Here is a 16,981-nt window from a genome sequence, read left to right as displayed (position 1 = left end):
GGCTACACAATGTGAGGTTAAAGAATGGGGAGGCTGCTGCTAGAGGGGCCTCGAGCTGAGGCAAAGCTTCACCACTGACTAGTGGTATGGCCATGGCACCTGCCTTCTCTATGACTCAAAATCCTCTCTGTAAAGTGGAGACTAACATATCTGCCATAGAGTGCTGCTGTGACGAATGATCCTGATAACGGCCAATATTTACTGAACTTCTACCACATGCCAGGTCATTCTTTTCAGCACTTTACACGTACGGTAATATTTAAATCTTTCAACCACTATATGAATGAGGTACTTTTATCATCCAATTTTATAGATAAGGAAAATGAGGCACTAAAAGGTCAGGTAACGTATCAAGGTTACACACTGATAAGCAGTGGAGATGGGCTCTGAGACTGCTACTCCAAATATGCTAAATACACACTTTCTGACATACTCTAAGTTATTCAATAATTGTTAGGCATTATTTTTATAAGTCATGGTATACTGTGTTTAGCTGCAATAAAAGTACTTGGCCTATATATTTGGAAGACAGGACAAACTAACACCATCTTTTGCTAGATTTTAGCAAATCGCTGCTAACAGAATGATTACACACACTGCTCATATAATTATATAAATTTCATATTTGACAAAAATGTATTCAAATATATCATGTGTCAGGTGGTATGCTGGATATTAGGGAGACAGAGATGAAGTAAACACATTTCGAGCTCTCAAAGAGTAGACAGTTTCTAAAATATGCATAGGCTTTACATGTCTTTGTATGAGTGTGTGTCTATACCTTGATAAGTGGGGGAAAACAATGGCATGTGAATGTTACAAGTATATCATGTTGGCATTTAATATCCTAGGTATAGTCATAACTAGATATAGCATTTCTTTATATATACCTTAAGATGATGAGCTGTTGTATATAATTTTCCACATCCATCATATGCACATCGAAATGCCTTTTCACCACTCTGTTGAGATTTAGCAGTTACTCTTGTTGCATGTCCTTGTAAGACAATCTAGATGAAACAAAAAGTACAATTTATATTTATACAGAAATAAAACAGATGAAATTACTATTTTAGAATAAAAAAGATAAAATTGTAATGTAGGTTTCCAGACTCAGGTCATCATTTTACAAAGACTCTATTCTTGAGTCAGTTAGGCTAATTCTGTTCCATGGCTGAAGTCACTGGCTCTGGAAGAAGTCAAAAAGAAATCTATGAGGGGTACAACTAGAGCTCACAGATCTACAGCAGACCCCTTCATCAACAGAGGATTCATACTAAGATCGCCAGTGGATACCTGAAAATTCAGATAGTACCGAACCCTACATATACTGTTTTATCTTCTACATACATACCTATGATAAAGTTTTATTTATAAATTAGTCACGTTAAGAAATTAACAACATAATAAAATAGAACAAGTGTAAACCATATACTGCAATAAATGAATGTGGTCTTTCTAAATATCTAATTGTACTGTAATCACCCTTCTTATTATGACGTTGATGTGAGATGATAAAATACCTTACTAAGTCAAAAACTTCAACATTCACTTACAGGAAGCACTTCTCTTTGACATATCCAAATTGCCAACATCACTACTCTTGTGCTTTGGGGCCATTATTAAGTAAAATATTATTAAATGCTTGAACACAAGCACAATACCACGACAGTTGATCTGAAAACTGAGATGTCTATTAAAATGACTAATGGGTAGGTGTCATATATAGCGTGGATACATTGGACAAAGGAATGATTCACCTCTCAGGCAAGACACAGCAAGACAGCATGACAGCATGAGATTACTCAGAATAGCACACAATTTAACCTATGAATTGTTTATTTCTGTATTTTCTATTTAATATTTTCAGACTTCAGTTGACTGTGGGTATCTGAAACCGTGGTTAAGGGATGAGGGGAGAGCTATAGTCCTACTCTAGAAAAATCAACTCAAGTATCATCTCTAGTGAATTCAGGTAATTCTTGACATACTCAAGGGATATATATATATATACATATACACATATATACACACATATATGTACACATACATATATACATTTATAAATAGATGTACACACATATATAAACACACACATGCACACATATATTTTAGAACATGTTTCCTAAAAACAATGTAAGAAGCATATTAAATTTCAAAAAAATGAAAAAGATGGGGTTAGGTCATTTGGGTCACCTGTGAGAGACATTACAATCCATATGATCCTACTGTACTTATATTCAGTAGATCATTTTTCTGGGACTCAACACCACAAGACTTTGAACAACTGCATTGATTTTAAAGGCTTTTTATTTTTTATTAAAAATTATTGGGGTGACAGTAATAAAATCAAATAAGTTTCAAGTCTACAATTCAACAGTATGTCTTATATGTATTGCACTGTATGTTCACCACCCAAAGTTAGATTTCCTTCCATCACCAAATATTTGACCCCTTTTATCCCTATCTACCGTCTCCCTCCCCCTTCCCTCTGGTAACCACTAAACTGTTGTCCGTGTCCATGAGTCTCCATTTGTCATGTCTGTTGCTTTTAGTTTTATATCCCACATACAAGTGAAATCGTATGGTTCTCAACTTTTTCTGACTTATTTCACTTAACGTGATTATCTCAAGATTCATCCATGTTGTCTCAAATGACAGTATTTCATCTTTTCTTATGGCTAAGTAATATTCCATTGTATATATATACCACATCTTCTTATCCATTCATCTATCAAAGGACCCTTTGGTTGTTTCCATGTCTTGGCCACCAAGCATAGTGTTGCTATGAACATCGACGTGCATATATCTTTATGGATAAATGTTTTCAAATTTTGGGGGTAAATACCCAGAAGAGGGATTGCTGGGTCATATTGTAATTCTATTCTTAATTTTTTGAGGAACCTCCATACTGTTTTCCATAGTGGCTGTACCAATTTGCAGTCCCACCAGCAGTGTATGAGGGTTCTTTTCTTTGCATCCTCTCCAACACTTGTTATTACTTGTACTGTTGATTATAGTCATTCTAACAGATATGAGATGGTATCTCATTGTGGTTTTTATTTGCATTTCCCTAATAGCTAGTGAAGTTGAGCATCTTTTCATATGTCTGTTGGCCATTTGTATGTCTTCTTGGGGGAAGTGTCTCTTCAGGTTCTCTGCCCATTTTTTTAATTGGATTGTTTGTTTTCTTGTTGAGTTGTATGAGTTCTTTGTATATTTTAGATATTAGGCCCTAATCGGAGGCAGTGTTTGCAAATACCTTCTCCCATTCAGATAGCTGCCTCTTTGATTTGTTGATGGTTTCTTTTGCTGTGTGGAAGCTTTTTAGTTTAATATAGTTCCATTCATTTATTTTTGCTTTTACTTCCCTTGCCTTTGAGGTCAAATTCATAAAATCCTCTCTAAATCCAAGGTCTGTGAGTTTAGTACCTATGTTTTTTCCTTTGCAATTTATTATTTCAGGTATTATATTCAAGTGTTTGATCCATTTTAATTTTGGTGTATGGTGACAGATGGCAGTCTAGTTTCATTATTTTGCATGTGACTTTCCAATTTTCCCAGCACCATTTATTGAAGAGGCTTTCTTTTCTCCACTGTATGTTTTTGGCTCCTTTGTCAAAAATTATTTGCCCATATGTACATGGGTTTATTTCTGAGCTCTCAATTCTGTTCCATTGGTCTGTGAGTCTTTTTCTGCCAGTAACATGCTGTTTTGATTACTGTCACTTTGTAGTATAATCTGAAGTCAGGCAGAGTGATACCTCCGGCTTTGTTTTTTTTGTTTCAGGATTGTTTTGGCTATTTGGGGTCTTTTGTGCTTCCATACAAATCTGATGAGTTTTTATTCTATTTCTTTAAAAAATGTGACTGGGATTTTGATGACGATTGCATTAAATTTGTATATTGCTTTGGGTAATAAGGTCATTGTAACTATGTTGATTCTTCCAATCCACCACACTAAGTATCTTTCCGTTTCTTTGTGTCTTCCTCAATTTCTTTTAATAATGTCTTAGTTTTCAGTGTATAGGTCTTTCACATGCTTTGTTAGGTTTATTCCTAGGTATTTTATGCTTTTTTTGTTGCAATTGCAAAAGAAACTTTTTTTCATTTTTTTTGGAAAATTCATTGTTAATGTATAAGAACGCTATGGATTTTTATACTTTGATTTTGTATCCTGACACTTTACTGTAATTGTACATTGTTTCTAATAGTTTCTTGGTGGAGTCTTTAGGGTTTTCTATATAGAGGATCACACCATCTGCAAAAAGTGACAATCTGACTTCTTCATTCCCAAGTTGGATGCCTTTAGGGTAGACGCTTTTTAAAAACTTGTTTATTTCTTACCATACTGTATGTGACAAAATAGCTTTTAAAGATCATTCTTCTAGTTTTGAATGGAGCTGTCTAAACTCTGAGAACGGGTCAGGTCCTTGCCATTCTGAGGAATGATCTACTTACAGTAATACGCATGTTTAAATGGTAAGGCATTACCGAGGCTAGAACAAGGGTGGGGGTATTGAGAGGAGCCTCGAATTGACAGTATAAAAAATGATGGTTGAGCATGCCCGCATGGACACTGGTGGCTATACAGAATCTGCCTTAGGCTTTTCCTTGTAACTGTTAAATCAACTAAAAAACAAGAAGTAGATCTCAATGTAATTGCCAAATTACAAGCTATTAATTTAGCCATACTCATGTATTGCTGTGGGCATTCTTAAATAGAGTACTTTAGATCAGGGTTTCCAAATTTGGCACCACTAATGTTTTGAACGGGATAATTCTTTGTTATGAGAGGCTGTCCTATGCCTTGCAGGACTCCACCCTACTAGATGCCAGTAATACTCCCCCAAACTGTGACAACTAAAGTTGTCTCCAGGCCTTGCCAAATGTCCCCTAGGGCACAAAACTGCCTCCCCACAAGCACAGCTGCTTTAGATACTCTAGGTCTTTCTTATGAAATCTGGTTTCATGTAAGCTATCAGCTTAGCAGCACAACTAGTATGTTTATGCTACAAATGAAAGAAAAGGCTCTAAACTGTAAGCATCACAATGAAAAAAATCTAGAGATTTCAAATAAGACTATTTACATAAAATCTATTGCATTAGCTACAGATCTCTTTAAAGTTCAGCTAGGCATAAAGTTACAACCTCTCAAGTAACTCTGGCAGGAGTTGGAGTACCAAGAGACAAGCTGAGAAGTTACAGATGCTGCTTATTTGCAGTAGTTCTCTGGGGGATATTTTGACCTTTTAAAACCATGTACTAGGTACTCAACCTCAAATATTGTACTCGATTGTTTTAGAGGGTGGAGGATTCATGAACTTCTAGTCTAGCACTAATGAAAAGAAATATAATAAGTCACAAATACAAGCCACATATGTAATTAAAAATGTTCTAGTAGCCACATTTTAAAAGTAAAAAGTAACAGGTGAAATTAACTTTAGTTGTTTTATTTAACCCAATATGTCCAAAATATTATCATTTCAACATGTAATTGAGATATTTTACATTCTTTTTTCATGAGTCTTCAAAATCCAGTATGTATTTTACATTCACAAAACATTTCAATTCTGACTAGCCACATTTCAAGTGCTCAATAGCCACATGTGGCTACCATATTGGACAGCACAGACCTAGTCTATAAGGGAGAGGTACAGAGGGCAAAGGAGAAAAAGCTACAGTAAAAAAAAATCCTATTCAACTTTCTATTTCTTTGTCTATAGGCACCAACACCAAATGGTTATATGTCTACAGATGAGGAGAATGAGGCTTTTTAGGACATTTTTCAGTAATGAATTCCTAGTTATGTTTCTGGGTTCAAAAATTATCGGTGGTAACAGACTTTTATGATAATAGTAGATTATAATATTAAACAACTCAATGGTAATAAATCCACTCATTTTTTGTAAGACACATTCTATATTAGTTTATTACAAATGTAGTTACAACTGCCTTTCTTTAAAAATAACCTATTATTTAAGAATTTAATTGGTAGTTATTAATAAGAGATAGAATCCTTACTGGGCCATCCCAAGGCACTGTCCTGCATCTCTTGTATATATTTACACTATGTTTGCATTTTAGTAGAGGTTGACTTAGGTGGATCTGACATACTGGAGGATAAAGAATATTAAAGTCTCATTTTATGAATTCAAAGACTTGAAAAATTTGCCAAGAATCACATAGTTTCAAAGCTGATGGGCTTAGTGAATTACAAACAGTGTTTATACCACTGCCACTTCATGGCACCACTTCATCTCAAAAACAGAAATACTGGCTATTTGGCAACACTGTTAAGCATCAAATTTCTACCAGTGATTTCAGTGATTTGTTATTTTATTATTTACTGTTATTATAAATGTAAAATCTTCCTGATAACCCCTAATAGTATCACTCAATGTCATTAGGGTGATGCTAATGCTGATGTTAAGAACTGTAGCCCTGAAGCAATAGCTTTAATAGGAGCTAAATATCATAAAACTCTCAGAAGAATGAAAAAACTTTTATGAGCAGTCAACAAAATATTAGAGATAATTTCTGAGAAAATAAGGAGCAGCATTAGAGAATATGCTACAATAATAACAGAAGCTCCAAGAACACCCACATAAACACAAAAACACATAATTCAAAAGTCTTAAATTATGCAAGTTTTGAATTTTTGAATTATAAATCTCCCAGAATGCATCTGTGACTACTCTGTACTTACTACAAAACTTTTGGAGGCACTGCTGCTCTAGGTTGTTATTTAGGTAAAAGGTAGCCAATAATAGGACCCAGGGTGAGCATTTGAATTAAGGGCAGCCAACCCATGACCATCTGCAGCCCAGGGAGCAGTCTGGCACAAAAAGTACAAACAGCTTTGCCCAGTAGGAACAATGATAACTAGCTAGGCTGGATCTTCTCTCTAGGAGTTGAAAAGGAAAGTATGGAGGGACTTAAGAGCAGAAAAAACAAAAAGATATAAAAAGCAAAGTAGTGAGGATTTGTTAATCACAGTAATGATGGAACTCCAGAAAAAGGAGGCACAAGCTACTACCAACAAGGGCAGTCAGATCGCCAGGTCTCCAAAATTGCCTTGGATTCTAGAACACTAGCTTCATCTGGATTTCTGTGATATCTCCCTTTCTTTACTGACACTTTGCATCCATGTGATGAATCTTGAGACCAAAGGTAGTTTAAGAAAGCTGCTAATACATCTGTGTACTGTTTTTCTGAATTGGCAATATTTTCTTCGAGGTGGTAAGTTCCCTATTCTTGCTTTCATCCATAAAAGAGCTCAGAAATGCTAAGAGAAAGAGATTCTTATATAAAAAAGTAACTTTACACACCTGCATTTTTTTCTCTTGCTCATTTTCTCCAATAATTCCAGTACCTGTTACACTTTCGCTTCCATCAATGGACACCTATAGGAATAAAATAAAGTTTAAAAAAGTTTTACATCTTGATAATTGTTTAGGCTGAATGATAAGTACATGGGGATGCATTATTGTTTACTTTTGTGTATCTTTGAAAATATCCATAATAAAAATTGGAAAATTAAATTAAATTATATGACAGCTATCTATTCAATGCAGGAAAAAAACCCTAGCCCTTTTGATGTAAAACTTGAGACTTTCCTTCACTTTTTCCAATCTCTAATTTTAACTTCTTAATTTATGAGCAGTTTCATCTATTCTTTATTATTTCTCTTATGGCTCTCATCCTCGAATATATCTCCCAGAATGCATCTTTTTGTGACTTACCTGCCATGTACTTCTTCCTGATAAGTTCTTATCCCATCCCCTTATTTTTATTCCAATATTTCTTTCTACACTTCACTTCTTTTAAGATAAATGCTGATATTCTTGATGCTGTCTGATTTTGACTTTTTTTTTTTTGGTGTGGTATTTTTCTTTCTTTTTAAAAAAATTTTATTAAATTTATTGCGGTAACATTGGTTAATGAGATTATATAGGTTTCAATTGTACAACTCTATAATACATCATCTGTATATAGCATTGTGTTTTATTTTGACTTTGAATTGTTAGTTTCTTATTTGATAAAGTATGCTTTTTGTTTTCTTTAATAAAAAATAAAGGATGTTCTTGACATTGTAAAATGATGTACCTTTGCTGCATACTGTTCCAAAGCACTGATGGTGTCAGGGTCGATCGTGGCATCCCCAGTGTGCAGACCTGCCACTGTACCATCGGCCTGAATTGCTAAGATGGTGTCAGACTGTGGGACTTGCACTGCATGGTGGATGTAAGCTGTGGTGCCGTCTTCCAGCTGAACTGCCTGTAATGCGCTCTGGTCATAACTATCTGAGGTTGTGGAAGAGAATGGCAGCAAATTAAAGGCAGTCTTAAGTTTTATTGAGCAATTATATGAGCATGGACTCATGTGCTTTACATGGGTTATTTCATTCAATCCTCACAATTTTGTGAGGCAGGTATATTTACCACCCCCATCGTACAAATGAGAAACTACAGCTTTGGGAAGTCAGTTTTGTTAGGAACTAGGAAATAAAACTAATGATTATGAATCAAAATCAGTATGTTGAGAAACCAGGATCTGAATTCATGTCAGTGTGACTCTAAAGTCCACTTTTATCCTTCTAAATAACTATATCAATATACGATGTTGTGAAATAGTAAATTTATCCAATTACAGTGAACCTATGTTTAACTTTCAGTACTAAAGAAAAATTTCAGAGCTTACTTTTTCTCATCTTTAAACAAATTTATTTACAAACTTCAGTATTCTAAAATTTAAAAAATTTCCCCTTTGGTTTCACAACTAAACAGTCTTTCTGAAACATGTTACGTCATTTTATAATAAAATATTTTATAAAGTAATAACAATAGCTAATATTTATTAAGTATTTACTATGTGACAAGAATTGTTCTAAGTGCTTTACATATGTTTGCACATTCTGTCATCACAACCACCTTATGATGTAGATACTGATCATAATCCTCATTTTACAGATGACGAAACTGAAGCACAGTAAAATTAAGTAATTTGCTTAAAGTCACATAGCTAAAGAAGAGCAGAATGAGATTTGAGCCTGGATAGTATAGCTGTAGAGCTGTGCTCATCACCTCTATGCATTCCACCTCAAACTCCTGGTCCTCCCTACACAAAATTAATAAACATTAACATTTTGCCATATTTGCTTCAGGTACTTTTTAAATTTTTATTTAATTTTAATTAAAGATCAACATGAAGGACCTTGCTAAAGAAGTTATATTTAAGAGGAAGAAAAAATCAACAATTTAACTTTCACATATTTAATTAAATATTTTAAAAGCAGCCTCTATTTGATGTCTTCCAGTGAACAGGGATTTGCTATTCTGACCTGTTACTAGACAGCTCAAGTTATTAGAAAGTCTTTCCTTAGACTGTGCCAAAAATCTCCCATCTTGTACTGGAGAACAAGCACAATTCTTCTTTTACATGACAGTACTTCAGTAACTAAAGGTGGGTCTTATTTTTCCCACACCTCCATTTATCCCTTATTTTATTTATATTTCCAAAACTATTTTACCTTTGGAAGTATGGTGAATAAATGCTGTAGTTCCATCTTCTAATTGTACTGCTTGACCATCTTCTAGACGTAAACTATCCCCTGCTCGAGAGCAATGCTTACATTTAGATTCCATGTTTTATGATAACTCAGCAACAACAGAGTAAATAAATCATTAGACACATTATAAAACCTACACTTGCTTTATGGGTCCTGAACATAAGTAATTTTAGTAAAGCTGCTCTGAATAAGTGTTTTAAGGTAAAAAGATATTAAGCTACTTGTTTTAGGACTATACACCAGGAGATAAGGAAAGTTGAAAGAATGGGTAAAAAAAGAAATGAGAGACTTGTAGGACTGCTCAAATACCAGAAATATTTACTTAGGACTGTTGCACATTTATCTCCAGAAGGCAGTCCAGTAAATAATTATCTTTGAGAGAAAGTCTCGATTAAGTTAAAATGGATTTTAGATGATCTCTTTGACATCTACTGGTCTTCCATTTCAGAAGGACTAAAGATCAGGACTAACTGTAAGCATTAAGAGGAACTGGAGGTGGCAAATACTGAAGTATGAAAATCAGAAGGGTAAATAAGTATCAAATACTTACTACTTTTGGGTATGGGTACATGTTGAACATAGGCAGCAGAACCATCTTCCAACTGAATGACCTGGCCATCTATGAGTTTTCCATCTGGAAGAAAACATTTAAACCAATAAATTAGCACAAGCAAAAAATTTTAAACTCTACAATTTCAAAATGATTTCAACTATAAAAACATACACTACTTAAGATCATGTTCATCTTGATTCTTCCCTCAATGTTCTGAGGCAATTCAATAACACATCCAGTGATCCTATAGAAAGCAGAAAATCCTCCCTCAGCCATCCTTCCTCCCCTCCAGTTTTCAATTAGACAAGTTCAAGAGGAAGAGTGGCTCATCACAGCAGGCTACATGAGTCGAACCTCTATATACCTTTCAGAGCCATTTAGGAACAGTAACTCTGACCATGGGAGAGCTGAAGCTGGGAAGAATAGACAGATATATCAGTGTATATGAGGCCAGTTGTCATTCTCATCTCTGGGGGCATAAGTCCCTTGACTATGTATATACATGCTCAGTAGGTTTCTATAAAAATAAGGAGTTTGAGAACTAGGCTATTTCTTGGAGCAAAGTAAACACTGATTCGGAGACAATGTTATATAAGCAAAACCAAATGTCTTTATTCTTACGCATATTTTGTAAAAACATTAAATAATAACTTGAACCAAAAAAGCAAGGAAGGTCTTATTACAAATAGGTTGGGGACACTCCCTCCTCCCCTCTTCCCCACTAATTTTGATACCCCACGGTATCTTCCAAACATCTCAAAGGGTGTTCTCAAATTATCAAAACAAATTCTAGTTAAACTGAAACTATTTTAAATGACCATATGCAAAACAACATCTTCAGAAGGGGTTGGTAAGGGATATAGTTGCTAAGTGCTCCAACTCTGAGGTTATGCATTGCTGGTATTAATCAATGGGCTATATATATCAGGCACATACCTTTAGAATTGTGTTGTATATAAGCGGTAGAACCATCTGCAAGTGTTACTGCTTGCAAGCTTACACCTTCCATATTTTCTAAATTGTCACCATCTATTATTAAAAAGACAGTTATTTTCTTTAGTTAATTGTCATACGTGAATGCTGTTTAAATTTTTAAAAACAAAAATTAGGTAAAAGGCAGATTGCTTAGCCTAGTCTCAAATGAGATTTCTTCTAGCATTTATAAAAAATATTTCTCTGCCCTACTGTACCCAGCATCCACACCAAGGTAAAAATGCTCATTGAAAAGCTTAGCTTTGGGTTGCCTTTAGCTAAATCAGGAAGAGGGAAATAAACACAGGGTTGTGAGTTTTCATTTTCCCTTCAGATAAATGATATTTTCAAGCCCATATGATCAAGACTGCTCACCTGCCACAGTCACTGCCTCTGTCAGGCACAGGGTAACATGCTGAGCCTCCATTCCTCCTCCAGGAAACTCTGTCATTCCCTGAGAATCTCGATTTATTTGAGCTAACAACATTTTTTACCTTGAAGAAAAATATAAGCACTTGAGAACAAAGAATGATGCATATGAAATAAAAGCTAGAAAGAATATTTATGAACCATAAAAAATTGCTAAGGAAGTAAACTGTGTTTAAAATAAGCTGAAATTTCACTTAATATGCTGGTTAAGAGTATTAACCCAAAGTCTAAGTTATGTTTTTCATAACTCATCAGTAAAAAATTGAGCACACTGACAAGTCTTGCCTATCAGTTTTGTACCATGTTTAAAATTTCCATAATTAGAGTTCTTTGGATTTAACATGGTTGAAGATTCCCACTTACAATCCAATTGCAGTCTTGTTGATTCGATCTTCAGAAATCTATCCTGAATCTGGCCACTCTTCACAACCTTCACCATTACTTCCCTGATTCAAGCCATTATCATCTCTGACCCACAATACTGCAAAAGCACCTAACTGGCCTCCCTGCTTCTCCTGTGACCTTCCCACAGTCTCCTCTCAACACAGCAGGCAGACTGCCCTTTGTTAGATAAAGCATGTACCTCTTTTGCTCAAAACCTTTTGATGACTTTTCATCAGCGTAAAACCAAAGTCCTTACACTGGCCTATGAAGCCACTGATCTTTGCCCTGGTTTCTGGCTACTCTATGAAGCCACTGATCTTTGCCCTGGTTTCCAGCTACTCTCGATCTCATTCATTCTATTTCAGCCACACTGGTGTCCTTGCTTTTCCTCAAACATACTGGGTGTTCAGTTGTCTCAGGACCTTTATATTTGATATTTCTTCTGCTTGAAACATTCTTTCCAATATTTTCATTTATTATTTCCTCATTTTCTTCAAGTCTTTGTTCAATATCGCTTCAATGAGAGCTTCCTTGTTCATTTCAAACTGTACCTCTCATTCTCCAATCATGATATACCCTAATCCTCTTCCCTCCTTTATATTCCTGCATAGTACTTATTATTTGACATATTACATGTATTTACTTATTTTGTTTGTTTCTTATCTATTTCCCTCTCCACTAAAATGGACAGGGATTTTTACCTATTTGCTCACTGCTGACGCAAGTACCTAAAAAGTACTTACTGGCACACAGAAGACACAGAATAAATGCTGAATAAATGGATGAACAAAGGGCTCTTTTACCAATCACCAGAACAACCCTCTTCCTCCTTTCTCCTACTTCTACGTCTCTTTACCTCTATGGGCCTTGAGTTGTCTCAAACAGGATTTGGGATAACTTAGCTGCCTTGAGCCAGGGAACTGGACCAGAGTATCTAACTCTTGAGGACCTTTCCAGGTCTAAAAATTTGATTTTTAGTGTCAACATTTAAAATTGTAATATGCAGATAGCAGTAATAACTTGTAATTATACTTATTTAGGAGTACTTGGAGATTTTTGTTTTAGAAACTCTATAAACTGTACCTTCTTTGGGCTAAAGCCAGGGACTATGGTTTAGATTTACAAAAAGGAATCAGAACTGTGATAAAAGTCGGCCAGGGGTTGACTTTTCAGGGATTCTTGAAAGATTCATAGAGCAGACTGAAACTTCAATACTTTCTTCCTACCTCTGAGGGTTAATAGAGATGTCTCAAAGTAACATTGGTACTCTGCTGTTAAGATGCCTGATGAGTACTGAACTGGGACATGCTAATTTTCAGAACAAGTACTGTCTCTATATAATAGAAATAAATTAAGATAAGAAACTGGAGGGGAAAACACCTATAAAGATGAAGCAAGTATTGCATGATGTCAAAAAAAATCTAAGGTTTGACTGTAACTCAAGCCTTTGTCCTTTTCATTCAATTATTTATAAATCTCCAAATAACTACAATATATAGCACTGACATGTAATTGACATGTCTGCAATAAATAAAAGTTGTCTATTGTCTGGAAACCTGTCAACTGTTAAATTTATGTAGGAAGGTTTCACAGTACCTATAGTTTCAATTCTAATAGAAAAAAATCTACCCTAACTGAAACATAAAGAGACAACCATTTTCTAGACACAAATTGCTGGCAGATACATGGGGTAGTGAAGGGAGAAAGGACTTGGAAGAGTTCAAATGGGTACTACAATTACCAAGGATAATAAGTAATGGCAGATATACAGCCCATCTTATTTTTACAGTTCTCAAAAAGATTCTATGATACAATTAATGCCTTTGTTAAAAAATGATCAAATGGAGAAAATCTGATAGCAAAGAAAAGGAATAAACAAGCCAGAGATCAAACACTCTAGAGTCATTCACACCATATCCATCATCATTTCTTGATCATTTTGTCACCAACATCTTCAGGTTGTGTGAAATGAGCATGTAAGATACACACAACATCTTTGGAAAGGGCCACCTTGTGAAAGGCAGTCAATTTCATGTGGTTTGATCATGAATCAGACAGAGGAGGCTGTCCTGAAGCACTATAGAAATCTCCAATGAAGACATAATATGTCTTCAGAAATAAAGTTCCTGCCTTTCTGGAAGGTGATGATGTATGTCAGCATAAGAAAAAAAATAAAAAAACTACTACAGAAATGTAGCAAATGTTATATCCAGAATATATAGAAAACTTCTACAACTCAACAACAAAAACCAAAATGATCTGGATTCTACTAACTTCTCTAGTAGGGTGGATAACCACCCTGGTTTGCCTAAGACTGAAGAGGTTCCAGGGACATGGGACTTTCAGTTTTGTTTTTTGTTTTGTTTTGTTTTGTTTGGGTAGGGTATGGGGTGCACCTTGTTTTAAAACTGAGATAGTCTTGGGCAAATCAAGACAAGTTGATCACTATCCTTCAGTCTTGTTCTAGCCACAACCTGCTCACATCCTACACTCTTAACAATATTGGTTAAAATTCTAGTAATTAATGATACTGATATCATTTAATAATACTAATATCAGTTAATGATATTGACATATTAAATAAAAATGATAATGGTGATAACTAACCCTTGATGCCAAGCATTAAGGTTAATTCATTTAATCCTTTTAGCAATTCTACGAATTAAGTAACATTTCATCGTAATTTTGCAGATAAAGAAAATGATCAGAAATGTTAAATGTTCTTAACTCCACAACATAATTAAATAAGAAAGTCTGCCTTCTAACCATTTAGCTCAATGTGAGCTACTGGATTATTTGCCCCTCCCAGACAGCCCCATGTGTCTCTTGCATCTGGGCCTCTAAACATTACTATTCACATCATCTAGAATACTCCTCCTCCTCTCTTTACTTGGCTAAATGTCTGGTTTCAGAGTCCACCAGAAAATTTTATCTGAACTTCCCAAATTGGATCTGAACGCTTTAGATGTATTTCCCATAATACTCTGTCTATACCGTTATCATAACACTTATCACAGTACACTACCCATTCTTTACCAGAGTGGGCAGTATATCAATATTACCTAGTTACTAGATCGTTTAAGGAGGATGTTCCTATAGGTAGATTACAAAGTATGGGTCATACCTAGGAATGCTTATAAGAGGTAATATAACATTATAGTTAAGAATGAGGGCTCTGGAGCCAGACAGCCTGCTTCAAAATCTCATTTTTCCGCATATTATCTATGTGACCACAGTTTCCCTATATGTAAAAGGAGGGTACTTAACAGAGCTATTGTGAAGATAAATATAGATACTTTAGAACAGCACCTGGCATTACATATATGTTTGCTATTAATGCTTATCAGTAGTTTTAAGCTAAATGAGAAGAGATTATACAGCTCATGTCTCTATCTTATTCACTATTTTCTCCTACTACTAGGTTTTTGAGGTGGAGGCTGGAATAGATGACATTCTTAATCTCCCAGGATTAATATTACTGGCTCAAAAAATTTGAGCATTTTTATGGCTATGACAATTTGCTGCCATTACTTTTATGAAGTGTGCTAACTGCACTGCCACCAGCAACATGAGCATGCTCCTTTTACCACATCTTTACTGGTGCTGGATATTACATTAGGTCTGTCTGTTATAAGAATAGATGAATGATTAGTCAAAAAGATTAAAGAAGGGAAGCATAAAAATGACATAGACCTTAAATATTTTACATATGTAAACATACATTCATTTGCTAGTTTTTGATAGAAAGCCAAGGCCTTTACTCTGAGAATTAGTCTGTGGATCTGTTCAGCATTGCCTTTTTGCAAAAATCACTAGCACGATGCATTCCAGTTGGGGTTACTTTAAAAAAGAGCAAGAACTTAAAATCCTTGCAAAGGGATTTTAAGATAGAATCCTTCCAGATTTAAACATTTCTACCTCCTCTCATCTTTCATAGTTATACTACTTACAGGACTAAGTCCAATTCCTTAGTCTGACATTCAGGCTACTCTTCAATCTGGCCCCTACTGACCATTCTAATTTCATCTCCTATTATTCTCCTTCAGATCTTTACCTTTACCATGGTCAAACTACTTTAAAATATATATATGTGTGTTTTTTGAATAAATATCCATGACCGATATTCTTAGTAGTATATATATGTATAGATACATGTATGTGTGTGCACACAAATACCAGATAATGTGCATGCTTTTAGGGATATAGAGAGGTAAAAAAGAAGTGGTCCTTGCTTTTTAAGAAACTCATTCTATGGTGACAGACAAGTGAAAAAATATAACTAAAACACAATGCGGTGACTTCTGGTCAAGATGGTTAAGTAGGTAAATGCTGTGCTTGCCTCCTCCCACAACTACATCAAAATTACAACTAAATTATTGAACCACCCTGGAGAACTACCTAAAGACTAGCTAAACAGAAATCTTTTAACTAAGGACATAAAGAAGAAACCATGTCAAGATTGAAAAAAAAAGAAATGATTAGGACAACTTGGCACTAGCTATCAAAATTTTAAACACAAGTCTTAAACCAAGTAATTTTTTTGGGAACTTATTAAACAGATACTCTCAAATGTGCAAAGTTAATTGTAGTATTATTTATAATAGCAAAAAATAGTACAATCTAAAAGTCCATCAATAGGGACAGGTTAAGTAAATTACAGAGTATCCATAAATGAAATAAGCAGACATTAAAAAGAATAGATCTATATGAAATATGTCCAAGATATACTGTAAGTGGGACAAAGCAAACTGCAGAAGAGTTTATATGGTATCAATGCATTCATGTTTTTAATAAAACTGTATATAAATATCTGCATAGGCTTGTATATACACTTAAAAATGCACATGGTAACCTCCCAGAAATGGGACTAGGAGATGAGAGTGGAGTGAGGAAAGGACTTTTAATTTTTACCATATACCTTCTGTGAATTAAAAAACTTTTTAACCATTTATTTTGTTCATGGTTTTAAAAAATAAAATTAGTTACTTTAAAAAAGTTACTATAAACAAAAGTATTAATAGAGTGAGGAGCACCTAACTTTGCCTTAGGGATGCAGAGACAGGACCCATGAA

The 16,981-nt window shown here is 34.8% G+C and overlaps 1 protein-coding gene across 1 annotated transcript in view; it reads right to left on the bottom strand.

Moving 5' to 3' along the window:
* Nucleotides 1-16,981, bottom strand: part of ZNF143 (zinc finger protein 143) — a 39,658-nt gene that overhangs the window by 18,735 nt on the left and 3,942 nt on the right. Inside the window, 7 exon segments of the mRNA XM_006905627.3 lie at nt 891-1,010; nt 7,332-7,406; nt 8,110-8,306; nt 9,533-9,613; nt 10,122-10,205; nt 11,061-11,153; nt 11,472-11,590. Of these exon segments, the coding sequence (XP_006905689.1) occupies nt 891-1,010; nt 7,332-7,406; nt 8,110-8,306; nt 9,533-9,613; nt 10,122-10,205; nt 11,061-11,153; nt 11,472-11,583 (762 nt within the window). The 5' untranslated portion in view covers nt 11,584-11,590.

The sequence above is a fragment of the Pteropus alecto genome, unplaced genomic scaffold (genome assembly GCF_000325575.1).
Source record: "Pteropus alecto unplaced genomic scaffold, ASM32557v1 scaffold461, whole genome shotgun sequence".
Taxonomy (NCBI): Eukaryota; Metazoa; Chordata; class Mammalia; order Chiroptera; family Pteropodidae; genus Pteropus; species Pteropus alecto.
This window is presented reverse-complemented; position numbering and strand designations above follow the sequence as displayed.